This window comes from Ochotona curzoniae, unplaced genomic scaffold, assembly GCF_017591425.1.
Source record: "Ochotona curzoniae isolate NIBS_2020 unplaced genomic scaffold, NIBS_Ocur_1.0 contig_4148, whole genome shotgun sequence".
In the NCBI taxonomy this organism is placed as follows: domain Eukaryota; kingdom Metazoa; phylum Chordata; class Mammalia; order Lagomorpha; family Ochotonidae; genus Ochotona; species Ochotona curzoniae.
The window spans coordinates 7348316-7366856 of record NW_024466146.1 but is presented as its reverse complement, the minus strand read 5'-3'; the positions used below and the strand labels follow the sequence as shown (position 1 = coordinate 7366856).

General features: G+C 39.5%; 1 protein-coding gene across 1 annotated transcript; it reads right to left on the bottom strand.

The window, feature by feature from the left end:
- Positions 1 to 8003: 8003 nt before the first annotated feature.
- On the bottom strand, positions 8004 to 8473 carry LOC121159398 (NHP2-like protein 1). Its single transcript, XM_040984427.1, has one exon. The coding sequence runs from the start codon at positions 8432 to 8434 to the stop codon at positions 8099 to 8101; it is 336 nt and encodes a 111-aa protein (XP_040840361.1). The 5' UTR covers positions 8435 to 8473; the 3' UTR covers positions 8004 to 8098.
- Between the last annotated feature and the right edge of the window lie 10068 nt (positions 8474 to 18541).

The following is an 18541-nucleotide window of genomic DNA, read 5'->3' as shown; positions in this document are numbered from 1 at the left end:
TTTCCTTAAAAACATCATAAAAGTTGCAATTATCAGCAATAATTTATGTGTATAGCTTATCACAATCTCATCACATGCATGAAAAGAAGAAAGCACTGGAGCCTGCCCAGCTGTGTGCACCTGAGCAGGGCTTAGCCCGTCACATTTCCCTTCTTTACACTAAGACCGTGACAGATCAAGAGCCAGAAGCAATCTCACACCCCAACAAGGTCAGGCCAGCAGACAGAGCAATGCATTGCACTGAGAAAGCCTGGGTCCTGGGCCTGCTATCCATATCTTTCTTCATGTCTCTGTAATCAATGAGGGAAACTAAAAAGACATAAACCACTCAAGAAAAGAGAGATTTTGGTAACTCTGAAAAAGGCTAAGAGGCAGTAGCTCTGAGAAACAAATAAGCTAACTGAAGTCAAATGTGCATTGGAAATGAAAACCAAAAGGCCAGCATTGTGTCTAAGTGGGGTAAGTCACTGCTGAGACAACGAAATTTTATCACATGTGTAGCTTCATGGAGCAGCGCCCATAATAAAGACACAACCATTTCATGGTCACAGGCTTCGCTTCTGCCTTAGTCCCAGTCCTTTATTTGTCCTTCAGCTCTAGAATTTGTTATTGTAAAGAGTGTCATAAAAATAAAATCATAACAAGATTGGCTTCTTTTTGAAATCAGAATAGTTTCCTTGAAATATAACCAACTTGCTGCATGTATCAAACTGGATTACTGAAATTCAAGTGAAGTCATCACTCTTCAGATGTCTCAAAGGCTGATTTATGCACCTGGCGTAGTAGCATAGTGGCTACAGTCCTCATCTTGCATGTGCCAGGATCGCATATGGGCACTGGCTAGTATCCCAGCTGCTCCACATCCCTATCAGCTTCCTGCTTGTGGCTGGGAGAGCAGTGGAGTACAGCCCAAAGACTCGGGACCCTGCACCCATGTTGGTGGCCTGGGAGAAACTCCTGGCTTCAAATCAGCTCTGCTCCGGCCATTGTAGCGACTTGGGGAGTGATCCAGTGCATGGACAATCTTCCTGTCTCTCCTTCTCTCTGTAAATCTGGCTTTCCAAGAAAAAAATACAAATAAATTTTATTTTAAAAAGAAGAAAATTGATTCATGTCATTCTAAACAGTCTTCCTCCTTTCATAGAAAGAGTATTTCACTCAAGTGAGGCAACTATTATTTTTAATTTTTTTCTTAATTACATTTCATTTTCTGACATAGTTTCACAGGCTCTGGGATTCCTCCAACCACTCCCCGTACCCTCCCCGCATGGTGGATTCCTCCACCTTGTGACACAACTATTTAAAGAGGTTATCGGTTATCCATGCCCTATGTTAACTAATACTGTTCTTTTAATCAGATAATTATTTTCAGAACATCTGACCATCTACAAAAAGAAAGCAAACTTGTTCTTACATTATTCTTCTGGATTAATTGGGCCAATATGCTTTAGATTACACTTCATTAGTGCATTCTGCTGAAATTTCCAATAACAAAAAAAAATCTATGCTTCATAAGTGAAATACAGATTACTTCATAAAAATTTTATCTGCAGTTAATGTAGCAATGAGGGGCAGCAAAATTTTAAATTAGCTTGTGATAAAATAGGTAATTATTAATCTCTTAAAGGAAATGCCTTGAACTGTTAATGAAAAATAGAATGTCCTCAGTCTCTTTCAAGTTCCTTTTATCTTCTGGCTCTGAAATTGACCTATACCTAAGAATGTTGTTTACCCTACACATGATGCCTATTTTCTTCTTACATCTCATATACTACTACATCTGGAGATGAGTCACTTCTGGAACATTCTTTCCCTTTCCAGTCTAGAACACCCCAACTTTGAAGTTTCTGCTATGAAACAGTATCAGCTGCTTTCCTTCCTCACTGGAGCATCAACAGATGATGTGGCTACTCACAGTCACAAGGATCAAGCACTCACATATTCTTGTAGTTTGAGAACGAGAAACATTTGGCCAGCAATCTGCAACCAAAATGGTTCAGTGTGGCCTTGCCAGGTAGGACTCAAGATTCATTCAATCTATAGCAGACAAATTTCTAAGTTGATGATTTTTGTGGCTCACAGACGATCTTAAAATGTCCAAATGACCTTGGCAAAAAGTTTCCCCCATAGCTTATGTAGATAATTTTTGCAACATTCTGATCTCATTGGACTCCACTGATTTTGTCCTCTCACTCTAGCACTTACACACCTCACCATATCCTTACATTTACACGCCTTTCAAAACTTGAAATTCAGGCATCACAACACCACCAGACTTCCTGCCTCATCATCAAAACCATTGATGCTCCTGTCATTTCATTCCATGCTTGCTATCTTCTACCCACTTATCCTCATACTACTCTTTGTCTAGCGTAGCTATTATGCTTATAATCATCCACTCAGTCTTACACACCTCTTCAATTGTCTTGCTGCTTTCATCCTCTATAATACTAACATGGCCAAACTTCAACAGGAGGTGGAGAATGGTGAACCAAGATTTAGGGCTATGGAGACCATGGTGGAAATTTAACATAAGAATCCAGACCCAGAGCTCACTGGAGGAAGCAGCACAATTGGTGCCAAAAAAAGAGCTGTGTACCAACTGCAATAAGTAAAATCAAATTGTAACTTATGGGTGACACAGCTTAGAAACCTGTCCCAAAGAGAAGATTCTGCTAACCAGAAGTACAATGACCAAGAGCAAAAGAAGACACAAAGGCATAACAAATATTACTGAAGACCCCTCTGCAAAACAGCAAAACCCTATGCCAACCCCAGAGTTAACTGTGGAAGACATCGAGAAAATGGGAGATACAGAATTCAAAACACTTGTTATAAAACATATTATCAACAATGAGAAGCACATAAAGTAGGCATTCAAGGAATTCAAGTAATATGTCACACTGGAAATGAATCAAATGAAAGTTGATACATTAGAAATGAAGAATACAGGGCCCGGTGCAATAGCATAGTGGTTAATGTCCTCACCTTGCACACACCGGGATCCCACATGGGCGCCGGTTCTAATCCGGCAGTCCCACTTCCCATCCAGCTCCCTGCTTGTGGGCTGGGAAAGCAGTCGAGGATGGCCCAAAGCCTTGGGACCCTGCACCCACGTGGGAGACCTGGAGGATGTTCCTGGTTCCTGGCTTCAGATCGGAACAGAACCAGCCCTTCGGCTCACTTGGGAAGTGAATCATTGGAAGGAAGATCTTCCTCTCTGTCTCTCCTCTCTGTATACCTGACTTTCCAATAAAAATAAATAATAAAAAAAATTTTTAAAGAAATGAAGAATACAGTGGAGCAAATTAAAAGTACAGTGGAGAGTCTCCAAAATAGAGTGAAAGAGGCAGAATAAAACAATCTCAGAATTGGAAGATGTTTCCTGTCACCAGGACGAAACAAACCGCTGGAAGCTGGATCAGGCCAAAAAAAGTATTCAAGAATTGAAAGACACTATTAGGAGGCCAAATATAAGAGTTATGGGAGTCCCAGAAGGTACAGAAAGAGAAACTGGTTTTACAAATATATTTAATGAAATAATAAAGATAATTTCCCTAATCTAGAGAAAGAATTGGGAAACAAGATCCAGGAGGGGCACAGAACTCCCAACAGGCTTGAAAAAAAGCGATCTTCACCAAGACATACGATAACCAAACTCTCTTCAATTGAACATAAGTAAAAGATATTTAAATGTGTACATGAAAAAAATTAATTGACATATATAAAGGAATGCCAATTAAACTCACAGACTTCTCACAGGAAACTCTACAGGCCAGAAGAGAATGGAGTGACATATTCCAGATTCTAAAAGAAAAAAAAATTCTTGGCAAGATATTCTTGGCAAAAATTCTTCCCAAGATAACATATCCAGCAAAGCTTTCTTTTGTCTTTGAAAATGAAACTAAATTCTTCCACAGTAAAGAAAAGGTAAAAGAAATTGCCTCTTCCAAACCTGCCCTACAAAGGATACTTCAAGATGTTCTCTTGGCAGAGAAGAGGAATAGCATCCACCAAAACCAAAGAAAATGTGAAGAACATCCCAGTAAAATGACAACAGAAGACTAAATCAATGAACAACCCATTCCTAAAATGACAGGACCAAATTACCATCTATTTGTATTAACCCTGAATGTAACTGGCTTAAGCTCAGTGACTCATAACCTTTCTTCAAGAAGGGTCTTGATTTTCTTTTTCATTTCTTCAGCGACACATTAGTCATTCAGCAGCATGTTATTTAACTTTATAATGTTGTTAATTTTTTTTTCCTGTTGTTGATTTTGTTATGTGGCTTTTCATTTAAGTGGTGTATAGTAACTATGTAATAGAGACTCTCATACCTAGTAACAAGTTATTTAACTTTATGGCATTATAAGTTTCTATCTTTCTTCTTGTTGATTTTGTATCTTGGCTTTTCATTTAAGGAGATGTACAGTACCTATTAAATGGAGACTAACATCCAGATGTGAGGATACAATGTAATATGCATCTCTAATTCCAGACTACAGATGGACCCCTGATGCACTCGTTTACTATATGACAATAGGATGCTGGACTCCCTGCCACTGTCCATGTCCGCAATAGTGGACATATGACTGTGTGTGAGGAACTATACTTTAGTAATGATATAGTGGAACTCGGTGGGATTGAAGGGGATAGGGGAAGTCCCAGGGGCCTATGGAACTGCATCATAAAATGATAATAATAATAATAATAAATAAAAGATTCTAAAAGGAATGGAAAAAACTGCAAGATACATTTTACAAGATCTCCCTATTTTCCCAGCCACTAAAATGGGTCCCTGCCCCATATACTCTGCCTTTGCTGCAGCTACTGCAGAAAAACTGGCTGAAACCATGGTATTCATTTGTTGCGTTCATCCTATTCCTACTTCTTTCTCAAGCAGATAGACCTGCCCCTTCTCAGGAAATTGTTAATTTTCCTTCCCTGAACAACCATTTCCTTCAAAATACATTTTATTTTAGAAAAAGTCTCTTGGCTCCATCTTTCCCCTCAAGCTCTTACCCCAAATTCTGTTTTCCTTTATAGCAAGCTCCCTTAAAACTGTTGCCTCTGCTCATTGTCATTTATTCCAATTATCATTGAATTCACTAGGCTTTCACTATTATCACTCCACCAACATTTGGCCAAATCGGTAATTTACAACCATTTCGTAACTGAGTTCTCATTCTTCAATTTGATTGACCTGTCAATATCCTGTGATTAACACCAATCATGCCCACCGCCTTGCCCTTTCTTCAACACTCCGTGCTGTCCTGAAAGTGAAATATCTTATTTTCCTGACCTCTGTCCTATCATTTTTTCCTTCCTAACTCCTTAAGAAATTTCACATATTCTCACAATTTTAAGTACCTCCTATCTGCTGACAACTCTGGATTAAGTCGGAAAACCACTTTTATTCTTGTACTCCTTGAATGTATATTCATAACAAAGTGGCCAGTCAACCTCTTCAATTGGTTGTCTCAGAGTAACCTGAACATAGGAAGTGCAAAACTGAAATCTGATTTCTCCCTTCAAATCCTTCTCTTCCTTCACTTGCCCCCTGTGAATGAGAAACTTGGAAATCATTCTGTTTTTTCTTATTTTAAGAAAAAAAGATGATTTATTATATAAAATTATGATTGGCAGAATATAGAAAAATTGTTCCTTTTACCTTTACATATTTACTACAAGTACCAAGTGAAGTGTAGCAACTGGAAGAGTACATTACAAATTACCAAGGGTATTCACTGGGTGAAATTATTCAAGTCACAGATGCTAAGTAAATAAATGTACTTCAAAATACATGAAGTATAACATAAGTCTGGAAATAGCAATTTCAAACAGTGGAAATCACTCTTGATGCATTCCCCTTTCTTTCTGCATCAATCTCTTAAACCCTGTCATCTTGAGCTGTAGAACAAATTCTGTGCACTTCTCGTGATACCTCAAACTGCCAGTACTCCAGTTCCCAAGCTCGTAGACATAATTCAACTGAATTTTAATAGCCTTTGAATTTCACTTCCCACTTCTATCCTTACCTCACCATCTATCCTCTAAAGCAGAGTTATAATCATCCTCTTTAGACATGAATTAGACTATTTCATGCCCTTGTTCCTAACCCTCCAATGCATTTCTGTCTCATATGAAAGAAAAGCCAAGTCTTACATTTTCCTGTAATATCTTGCATTCTCTCAATTCCACTACTCACATTTCATTCCTTTGTCATTCTCCCTCCCCGGCCCCTTTTTCTCTTATTGCTACTATAGTCTTAACTTCTTCAATATGGTGAGCACGCAAAGACCTTTACACCCATGATTCACATGCCAGGTCATCTCTTTTACCTGACACCTCACTTTCTCTGAATCCCTATTTGGATAAATCTACCACTGTCCCACGTCCTGCTTCACTTATTCCTTTCGACCATATCACCTTCAGATATGCCATTATTTGTTTTCTTCATCACTGTGATCACGCACAAAATATAAGCTACATAGAAACACGATCTTTTTTCACTAAGTACCTTGAACTGTGCCTAGAACAACCTAAGCACCCAAAAAGAATTTATTGGGAGATACGTATTTTTGATACAAAAGTCTCATCAGCTAAACAAATTATTTTTAAAGAGAAAAGTATATTCTACTGCCATTTTTGGTTGGAAATTTTATAGAAAGAGTTTTAGACACTTAAAGAATTTTGTAATGATTTTATTCATTTATTTATCTGAAAGGCAGAGCATCAGAGAGAGAACTTCTGTCCACTGGCACACTGCCCAAATGGCCACAACAAACAGGGCTGAGGAGCCAGGTGGTTTACCACGGGCTGGAAAGGGCCCATCACCTGCTTCCTTCCCAGGTACTTCCACAGGAGGATGCATCAGAGGTAGAGCCAAACAGGCACTTCAAGATGAGATTACAAGCACCAGCATAGCTCATCACACACAAATTTTTTCTCCTAAAAGAAATTGTAAGTGTTCAAAAGCTTAAAGGTGAAAGGGAAATTGGTTTTGACATTATCTCGTCAACTCCAGTAGTTGAAGTGAAGATATTTATATTCCAAATTTTTTAGAAACAATTGTATCATGAAAATATCAGGCTCACAGAAAAACTGCAAGAGTATCACAAAGAATTTCCAAGCACCTTTTACCAGGTTCATGATCATTAACATTTACCAATCATACAGAAAGATATTGCGCATTGTCAGAACTGTTGGTTTGGGGAATTAATGATGCTGCTATCCAAAAAACATGCAGAAAATATGTGTTAGATTTGGCGGGAGATAGCCTTAAAGCTCTAGGAAGAAAGCAATGATAAGAGAAAACCCTTTCACCGGTTCCCGTGTGGGGGAGATTGTGTGCAGTGAGGGGGAAGCAAATCAAAAGAAGAATTAGAGCTCACCTACTAAGGATGTCTTGGGCTCTGAAGATTAAGCAAAAGGGAGGATGGGCAGAACACACAGAGGGAGCATATGTGCTTTGGAAGTGTGGGGCTGGAGCAGAGCAGCACCAGAGAACGCAGGCGGCAGAGGAGAGGGCTGACTCGGAAGGAACCTGCATGTTGACCCGCAGTTTTTGGACCTACTGCAAGTATTCAAGGAAAGAAATGAAATGGAAAAAGAGCTACAATATGCAAAAGTGCCCCAAGTGTGGTTCTAATATGATTTTTAAAAAATTATTCAAAAAGCAATTACGAGACCATCACAATGTTTCCACTGCACTAAAGCCCATGAGATAATAAAATATTAAAGATTTGTAGGATGAGTATAAGATCAGTTATTACTATTTTATTTTTTAGGCCTAAATATCTAAATATCTAGATATCTAAAAATAAATAGCCATCGGGGCTGATGCAGTCGCACAGTGAGTTCATTCTCTGCATTTAGGGTCAGCATCCCATATGGACACCAGTTTGTATCTCAGCTACTCCTTTACTTTCTTTCTTTTTTTTAATAGTACAATACTTTATAACAAAAAGCAACTAGAAATACTATACACCAATACGGACATTACGACACAACCTGGGGCATCGGGGTGTGGGGGAGCCTGGGGCTCGCACCAGGAGCCTCTCAATGGACTGCTGCATGGATTGGATCTGCTGCTTCAGCTGGGAGCCTCTTTGATGGTGATGGAGCAGGCGATGACGGGTCCGGAGACCTCGCAGGCCAGGCCCAGGGCCTGCTTGGAGCGCACGAACACGTAGGGCACGTTCTTGTCTTCACACAGCAGCGGAAGGTGCAGGATGATCTCCAGGGGCTCGCCGTCCGCTGCCATCACAATGAACTCCGAGATGCCCCTGTTGAGGGTCTTGGTGGCCTCGTTGGCTCCTTTCCGAAGCTGTTTGTAGTTACACGACTGCTGGACCAGATCCAGAACCTTCTTGGTGAGGTGGGTGATCGCAAGGGGGTAGGCTTTCGGGTTTACATCAGCCTCAGTCATGGCTGCGTCCTGTCAGCTCCACCACTCACCACCCGCCACCAGCAGTGCCTCCGAACTCAGCTACTTCTTTTCTATTCCAGCTCCTCGCTGACGGCCTGTGAAAGAAGGGCTTGGACTCCCTGCACTTACACGGTAAACCTGGAGGAAGCTTCTAGTTCCCAGCTTTTAATTGGCCCAGCTCTAGCTGATATGTCCATTTAGAGAATAAACCAACAGACAGAAGATCTCTCTCTCTCTGTCTTGTAACTCAATCTTGCTAGTAAAATAAACAAATCCTTCTTAAAAGAAATAAATGGCATTCTTACAGTTAACCAAACTTATAGTAACTCATAAACATCCTTAGATTATTTTCATGAGCATTTTTGTTAACACATGTATTCCTGGGCCCGGCGCGGTGGCGCAAATGGTTAAAGGTCCTCGCCTTGCACGCCCAGGATCCCATATGGGCGCCGGTTCTAATCCCGGCAGCCCCGCTTCCCTTCCAGCTCCCTGCCTGTGGCCTGGGAGAGCAGTCTAGGACAGCCCAAAGCTTTGGGAACCTGCACCCGCGTGGGAGACCCAGAAGAGGCTCCTGGCTTCGGATCAGCATAGTATCGGCCCGTTGCGCTCACTTGGGGAGTGAATCATCAGACGGAAGATCTTCCTCTCTGTCTCTCCTCTCTGTATATCCACCTTTCCAATGAAAAAATAATAAAAATAAATCTTTAAAAAAAAAAAACCACATGTATTCCTAAGGACTGCTAGTCACCAAGCAAATATTTCTTTAAAAGATGAATAAATTTGTGTAAAGGAAGAGTTTGGGAAAAGCTAAATTTCTGAGGGCTTACAGAGATAACCACAAGACAGACTATTTAAAATACAGAATTAGGGCCCATCACAGTAGCCTAGCTGATAAGTCCTCGCCTTTCACATGCTGGGATCCCATATGGGCACCAGTTCATCTCCCAGCATCCTGCTTCCCATCCAGTGCCCTGCTTGTGGCCTGGGAAAGCAGAGGGATGGCTGAAGGCTTTGGGACCCTGCGCCCATACAGAAGACCTGGAAGAAGCTCCTGGCTCTTGGCTTCAAATTGGCTCAACTCTGGACACTTGGGGAGTGCATCAACAGACAGAAGATCTCTCTCTCTCTCTGTCTCTCCTCCTCTCTGTACTTGACTTTCCAATAAAAATTAATAATTTTTTTAAAATACAGAATTAAAACTTGTAAGATTCTAAAATGGAATTGATTAAACACTTGCTGAACTGTCTTTGATGGTGGCATTTCTGGAAACATTCCATACATAGTTTGTTTTTCTAGACTGAAGAGATAATTTGATGAGATATTTAAAGAAAGTCAACCAGAAAGCATTCGCAGTACACATATGGAAGATGGTGATGAAGTTATGTGAATAGCTGAAAGTATGAGATACACGTTACTCTTTCAAAAAAGTTGGTGATGAATAAAAAACACAAAAATGGACTATTCAGGAATTAAGGGAAGGTGGTTGCCATTTAAATTATGCAAAACTGATTTTTTTTTTCTCCAACACAGACGGAATTAGAAACAGAAAAATTGGCAGCCATCTTCCCTTTTCTCTTTCTTTTTTTGGGGGGGAGGGGTGGGTACTTCTGCTTCCTTTATGTATGTCTACTGTTACACAGAGCAGAGCACAGTATATTTTGATCTCTGTTTCTCTGTCCCACTCTTGAAGGGACTCCTCAACTGCCACAGTCTCCTTTGTAGTCCTAGCACCTAGCACGCGGGAGAGGTTCAAAAGCTTGCTGAGCCTCAACTAAATATTCAAGATCAGAGAAGAAAAATGAAGAACTACCATCCTGGAGGAGGTAAGAGCTCGTTGGGAGGGGCAGGAGTGACTGAAAGGAGTGTCACTTCTGTGAAACAAGAAGAGAGAAGCGGAACTATAAAATAGATGGTCCTTAGGGAGAACGGAAACGGAAAGCCAGGAAATCCGGTGTGGCAACTCGTGTTTGGCGAAGGAGGAGGCGGATCTGCTAAAAGGTAAAGAGAAGACTGAGGACAACATACAGCATTTTCAAGAGACCTGGAGAAAAAGAGACAGGAATCATAAAAAAAAAGTCCAAGATCAAGTTTGAAGAGCTAACCATTTAATATGACCAAGTTAGAAGTGATAATTTCCTGGTACTTAGCCTGCTTGTTCTCATCCCTGAGTGGTCATCCAGAAAACATTTAAAAAAGAAAAAAACTACTTACATCCCTGACCAGAAATTCGGATTTAAGCAATTTGGAGCAAGAACCTGGCTTTGACAGTTCTAACATCCTCAGGTGTTGCTTAGTAGAACTTAAGAATCTGAACAGAAAGCACTTAGTGTCGATTATTGCCACTGTCTCCATTTCAAAGAGAAAATGGCAGTAGACCAGGTGACAGTAGACCAGGTGACACTACAGCTATCAAGCAGGGGATGCGGTAATTCTGCATCCTACGGTCCACTCACCTGCATCTCTGCCTCCATGGTAAAAGAAACTGCCAATCTGATTGCTGGATTTCTCCACAGGCTCAGACTTCTGTGAAGGTAAGCTATCCCGATTTGCATTTCTCTTTCAAGTTAGAGATAAGAACACTACTGACATAAAAGCAGTTTTTTTTTTTAATTTATGGAAACGAAAATGTAAAACTTTGTATGTGTAATAGCTGTTCCTATTGAGTACAACCAGCTATCTTAGGGCAGCAAATGGAAAATGTCTACCTACTGGTATTTGACTTCCGCATGGTCACCAAGAATATCGCTTCACATAGTCCTATTGTGTGTCATCAGTGGGTGGAAATGAGATTCTATACACTTGATAAACGGATTAGAAGAAACGAAATGCAACTTGTTAAGGATAATATGGGAAATTTTCACAAAGCTGGTGGGAAATGCACCTCATCTTAAAATTTTGCTTCCTACATTAACATGTAGATATCAAGCTAAATGTATCATTTCATCCAATCCTTACAATATCTTCACAAGATAACACCTATTTTTGTTGTTAGTAGTACTGTTCCCACTCTACAGCAGAGGAAAGAGTCAGAAAGAAAAATTTGCTCCTGATCACAGAGGCTGTGGATGGAAAAAATCAGGACTGACTCCAAATCACTCAGTGTGCCTTTGTGCTTAACCATTGTGTACATGACACATCAGGAACTAGAGATGAAAGCAGTAACATGCAGGTGTTCTGATTACCTGGGAGTTAGACACCTACATTGTACAGCTGTCATATTTGGATATTGTCATGAATGTTTTAAAATGAGAACTTGCCTGGCTAAGAAGGACTACTGGATATTGTTTTACACAAAGCAAGAGAATGCTTATACTCCTTGGGCTTTTCTTTCTTTCTAAGCAAAGTGTGTGTTTCAGTGTATTTGCATAATAAGCCATTTGTTGGAATTAGGAGACAAGAGGTTGGAGAGCTAGTCAATACAAGTATATTTAAAAGACAAGTGCTACATAAAACTAAGAAATGGTTATGGTACTTAGGTTTACGTTACCCTACTGCCATCTACTGGTGTCATCATAAAATGCATTTTATCATAGTCTGGTAGAAATGAGGAATATTCATTGCAACATTAATCACAGAACACAAGCTGATAGCATAGCTTTAAAGACAAGCTATTTGCTTCCCTGACTAGTTTTCTTGTTTATTAACTCACTTATTAATTAAGCATAGGTGAATCTAGGACTGAGCTGAGAGCCTGTGTTAAAACTGCCATGCTGCAGTTCATTCGATCAGGAAAAACTACAGCCTAAGAAAACTAAAAGACTTACTCCAAGTCACCAGATGTTCCACACACAAATTTCACCCAGATTTATTCATTATACAATTATGTACTGGTTAACAGTGTGCGAAGCCCGCCATAGGGACTCTTTGAACATTCCTACAAAGTAATAAACAACATCCAACTTGTGTTGATGCCCTTCCTTCCAGTCTTACTCTCCATCGTTCTTCCCTTTGAATCCAAAGCCTAATATCATTGAAGCTTTGTACTCGGCTACATCCAAGCCAGAAAACATTATCCACTGTCATACTTCAAGCACTCAATGTGTGATGAAATCCAAAAACCCAATTTGTCCATAGAATTTGTTCACACTTGGAATCAAACTAAACTGTCCAAAACTTATAACATCTTATAGGACTTCAATAGGAGCAGCTGCAAACTGGTAACCCACTGATTCTAGCTTACTTCTACTCTGTTAAGATCTGCATTATGAACTTCTTTTTAATCACAAATATTCAAATATTTGCATGTTTCTAACCAAAAAAATTTAACTTGTCATTGTGCTTGAAAGTTGGGAGATCTGGCTTCAGCACAGCTGGCTTCCAGGTGTAAACATCTGGGGAGTGACCCAGCAGATGGAACATCTGTCGCCCTCTCCATTTCTCTCTAGCTCTGCCTTTCAAACAAATAAATAAACCTTTTAAAGAAATTCGTTTCCTAAATTAAAACAGCTTTGTAGGCTGCCTCTCCATCTTGTCTTTCTTCAAACCCATCTCATTTATTTTTTTGATTTTTTTGTAATTTCATGTTTATACATTATTTTCTTTCAATGGGATTTTATTAAATCTATAAAATAATGTGGGGGATAAAATATTCACTCTTCACAACCAGAAGTAGTTCTGGACACAGAGAAGTCACTGAACTCACAAAAGACAATAGACTTCATTCAGCACAGATTTTCCTCAGCTTGAAGAATTGAGTGCAGCCAACAAAACAGCATGAGCAACAACCACAAAGAGTCTGGGGAGCCCTAGGCCTTCTACTTAATTTCCCAAACTCAACCCATGAGACCCATGAGATCACAAAAGACAAAACCAAGCATGCAAGAACTAATTCCTCCAGCCTCACATACGCTCTGATCAGGAAACCTTGACTGGTGCCCATTCTTCCGTTAACAAGAACTGTTCGTACACTTTGTCTCTTAAGGTACAGAAACTACAGTGAAGATCCGGTGCTTGGTCTAACTGCTGCTGCTGTTTAAAAAAGCAAACAAATTTTGAATATTAATCTCACATATGAGATTATTTCTGATCATTTATCCCAGAATTCTATTGGATATTTTAATGTTGGCATTCATAATCTGCTAATAACAGTTTTTAAATTCTTATTCATTCTTTTAAACTTCTGTTTCTTTTCCCACTTTAGTTCTCTTGATACCTACAATTTAAGAACAGGTGATATTAGAAAACAAAACTTGTGAAGTTTTAACATTAACTGTTAAATTGCATACAAATTTTGCTGCATTTCAGATGTTCCTTTCTGCTTGTGGTTTACTAAAATTTTTTCTCCTAACTGATTTGGGATTTTATCAAGTGGCCTTGTAAGAACATAGTTAATAAAGTCCTTGCCCCTTTAATCTTTTTAATAATGTTTGCCTCATATTTTATCACCATGTACGGCTTTCTCTGAGCTAATTTTTTTATTGTTAATAACACTGTATTATGTGATACAATTTTAGAGGTACTGGGATTCCACCCACCCCTCCCATAACATCCCCCCATGATGGATTCCTCCACCTTGTTGCATAACCACAGTTCAAGTTCAGTTGAGATTCTGAAGGTAGAGCCAGCAGAGTAAAATCTCGATCAATTAAAAGCCTCAACATAACATCAGCAACAATATACAATGTATCTGAGGTAAAAGATATTGAGGGAGAAGAAGATATGCCTGAAAAGATCACTAATCATCAGGGAAACACAAACCACAAATTACAAGTAAATATCATATCACTTCCATTAGGTTGATTGTTATTGAAAAAAAAGATAATAAGTGTTAGCAAAAAAAATGTTTAAAAAAGAAACTACTTGCACCCTGTTGGTAAGGAATGCAAATAACTAAGCTCATTGTAGAGATTCCTCAAGAAACAAGGCGCCACTCCTGGGTCTATATCCAAGGGAAATGGAAACCTTCATTGCAGAGATATGGCACTAACACAATCATTGCAGCACTATTCACAACAGCTCAGTGTCTATCCAATAATGAATAGAGAGAGATGTGGCGCATATGCATGCTGGATTCCTGATTAGCCAACTTTAAAAAGGATGAAATCTTGTCATTTGAAAATAGCATGGAAGGAACTTGGGGCTATTAAGTAAAACAAATCACATAAATAAATGCACTTCATCTTCTCACTCACACATGGAATCTAAAGAGGTTGATCTTGTAGACGGCTACCAGAGACTGGAAAAGGACAAGTGCATGCTGATTAAGAGATATCAAGCTCTTGTTGGATGGAAGTAAGAAATTTTGGTGTACTGTTACAGAGCAGGTGACTGTAAAGAAGGAAAATGTACTATGTTCGTTGTCAAAACAAACAAAAACAACCCAGAAGCAAGTGCTTTGAACGTTTCACCATAAATGATTATTAACTGTTTAAAAAGATACATTTACCTTGATTTGACATTACACAATGAATAAATGTAATGAAATATAGTACACTCTTTAGTGTGTCTTCATGTGTGACTTTAAAAAATACTTAATCAGAAATGCTATAGTTACATGAACAAGAGAACAAAATGCCTGCTTCTCCTGATTGAAGGGAAAAATGAGTAGATACACAGTCAAATTTCAGAGAGGAGATGGAAAATTGAATGAGTTCACAGATGAGGATCATAAGAGCAGAATGAATAATTTTCTTTATTATTTTTTTTTAAGATTTATTGATTTGAAAAGCAGAGTGACAGACCAATAGAGATCTTCTATCCTTTGGTTCAGTTCTCAAATGCCCACATTAGCCACAACTGTGCTGGGGAAAGCCAGGATGCTGGAACGCAACCTGAGTCTCCTACTGTGGCAGGGACTTTGTACTTGAGCTGTCACTGCTACTCCCTAGGGTGTGTATTAGTAGGAAACTGGATTGGAAGTGGGGTAGCTGGAACTGAACCAGGCATCACAATATGGGATGCAGGTGTCCAAACAGGGTCTTATTGCTACCCCACTTACCTACACTTTATTTATTTTAAAACAATGTTCCAAAACCATAAAATAGTACTTAATTTTGAAGTCACTGTCATCTGCAAAAATATATATACATATATTTCTGACAAGTTTATAAAGACAAATGACAGTTTTGGTTTCTCAATGTGTCATCAAGGCATTGTTTATTATTTTATATATATAGTTATCTCTAGAGGTTTTTTTTAAAAGATTTATTTATTTTTATTGGAAAGTCAGATACACAGAGAAGAGAAGAGACAGAGAGGAAGATCCTCCATCTGACGACTCACTCCCCACCGCAAAATCCAGAGCTAAGCCAATTCAAAGCCAGGAGCCAGGAGTCTCCTCCCAGTCTTCCAGGTGGGTACAGCGTCTCAAGGCTTTGGACCATCCTCAATTGCCTTCCCAGGTCACAAACAGGGCGCTGGATGGGAAGCAGGGTTGACGGGACACGAACTGGCTCCCATATGGGATCCTGGCACACTCAAGACAAGGACTTTAGCTGCTAGGTTTCTATGCTGGGCCCAACTAGAGTTTTGTTTGTTTAATGCATTCATTTGGAAAAATAAATACGCACTTTCATCTATGGTTCATCTTCCAAATGGTTGCAACAGCTGGGAGTGGGTCAGGACAAAGCCAGGAGCCCAGGACTCTAGGTGGCACAAGCAAACCTCCTAGGGCACTTACTAGCAGGAAGCTGCATCAGAAGTGGAGCCAAGACTCAAGCCTGAGCACACTGATATGGAATTTGAGGATCTCAAGCAGTGTCTCAACCAAGTGCCCACCCTAATCACTTAGTTTTTATACACTTACAAACTAATAGATGCTACAGTATATAGAGGCTGACATTTGTAGTATGTTTGGAAAGGGCCATGTGGACCACAACATTTAGCACAAGAATCAGATAAAGCATTTTCTAGTCCCATTCGTCAAAAGAAGAAAAATTGGAGTGCACATAAAACAGATGTTAAATGTGTGAGATGGGATAACTTTGAGCTATCAAACCAAAACTACTGAGTCTGAATGATGTCTATCCATTAATAGCTCTTCCACGCTGATTGCAACAGCTTTGGCTAACATCTTCAACAGCAGTCCCTAAGGAGAAGGACTGTTGCTTCTGTCCTGATTGGAACAGGCAGTCGAGAAAGTTGTCGTATAAATGGTACACAATGGTATTGTGGTAGGCCATGATGGAATTTAAATCAAGATTTCAACACAAGATCAAAAACGTGAAGCAGTCCTTTTACTGATCTCACCAGAAGTTGTTAGCAGGTTAAGTTCTCCTATCTTTTGCTCCTTATACCTTCTGGGGTATTGTAATTAAGGGCAGCTCAGAATTTTTCATAAGTACTCTATAGCTCAGAAAAGGAGAACTAAACAGAGGTGTAACTAAGCTGTTTTTCCTTCACATCCGTGAAAGAGTTAAGCGTTCTTATATTTTTAATTGGAGGACTAAAGGTAATTTTTTTCTCCTTTCAACCTACAATTTTTTCAAAGTAGATTTTTTTTTACCAGATTTTCCTTGTCATTTTTGTACTTCGGAATATGAGTATTTCTCATTGATGCTAATAATAAATAGCAACTATTAAGTGCTTATTATTTCACTTGTCCTCCACCATCTGAAAAATTCTCCCAATAATTCTACAATATAAATTCTGTTACTCTTAATTTACAGGTAAGAAAAAAGATTTAGAGCATTTATATTGCACTTACCAAATCATGTCTGCTAGAAGCTGATCTGTTCCAACCAACCTACCTACCAAGCAATCTTCAGAAAATTCAGGCAAGCCTCAGAAATTGCCAGTTATCAGCAGATAGTCAGAGTCCTGCCCTTGGCTAGCCTTCCTTTATGCCTGAGTTACTTAGGAAATAATCTCTCAACTTTTGCCCACTTCTTGACTCCACGTTTATGAACTTTCCTACTAACATGCAACTCCATGAAAGTGCCATATTTATTTTTATAGAGAACTGCATTTCAAAGCTCCCATTTGGACCATTCCTATGCTCCTTCACATCTAGAATATTATTGCTTTCCCTTGAGAATGGATCCTCTGACTCCTCTACAGTGACACTGCTTCGTATCTAATATTGTTGGCAGTTGCTTATATCAGATGAGGACATTTAGCCAGATTTATTACTCTGCCTTAGAATCTGCACTAATGAAGTTTCTGCCCTTTAACCTAGTATGATATTAAACTTTCCTCATGCTGATTATGATGAACTCTGGGCAAAGGACATAAAGATAGTATTTCTTTAAATGGTGGTAGTAAAAAAGTTTTTGACTTTTTTTTTAATGGAAAGAAAGCAGTAGAGACTTGGAGATAATTCTGGCAATCCTTGCTTAGCTGGGTTTTGACTACAACAGAAAGACAATATAAACGGAAAGGCTTTGGGCTACACTGGAAACTGGACGGAGCAGTTTCCCTACATTTCTTCTAAACAGATGATAGCTAATGCAAGAGTCAAGGTCCCTGGGCTTTGTCTTCTTCCTTGGTAACTTGGCAGAACCACAGCCCTTCCTCAGCCTTGGGACCCTGTCACAACACTCCCATGGACTGGCCTCCTACTGCTGACAGAGGGGATGTTTGACATTTTTGTCTTGTCTTACCCTCACAACAACCCTGTGAGATACATGCTATTAATACCTCGCTTTTACAAAAAAGGAAACAGGGACATGAAGAGATTAAGGAGCTCTGGGAGCACTCTCCAACCTCAGTGTAGGTCTGTCCAATATCATAGCTCACGTTTTTCTCCACAATGTCATAAAAATAAAGAGGGGAAAAGTTATCAGCAAGGAGTCTACCCTGCTGTCAACACCTTGATCTGGGCTCTTCTCCTTCTTCTTCTTTTTTTTTAAGATTTATTTATTTTTTATTGTAGTCAGATATACAGAGAGGAGGAGAGACAGAGAGGAAGATCTCCCATCCAATGATTCACTCTCCAAGTAGTCACAATGGCTCGAGCTAAGCTGATCCAAAGCCAGCAGCCAGGAGCTCCTTCTTGGTCTCCCTTGCGGATGCAGGGTCCCAAGGCTTTGGGCTGTATTTGGACTCTTCTTTACCCCTCCACTTATCACACTCTGTCTTGTGTTTTAAAACATGTTAAATCCACATTGCATTCATAATTATATTTCAGTTTCTTTGCAAGCAGGAATTTCATTTTGCACAACACTACAA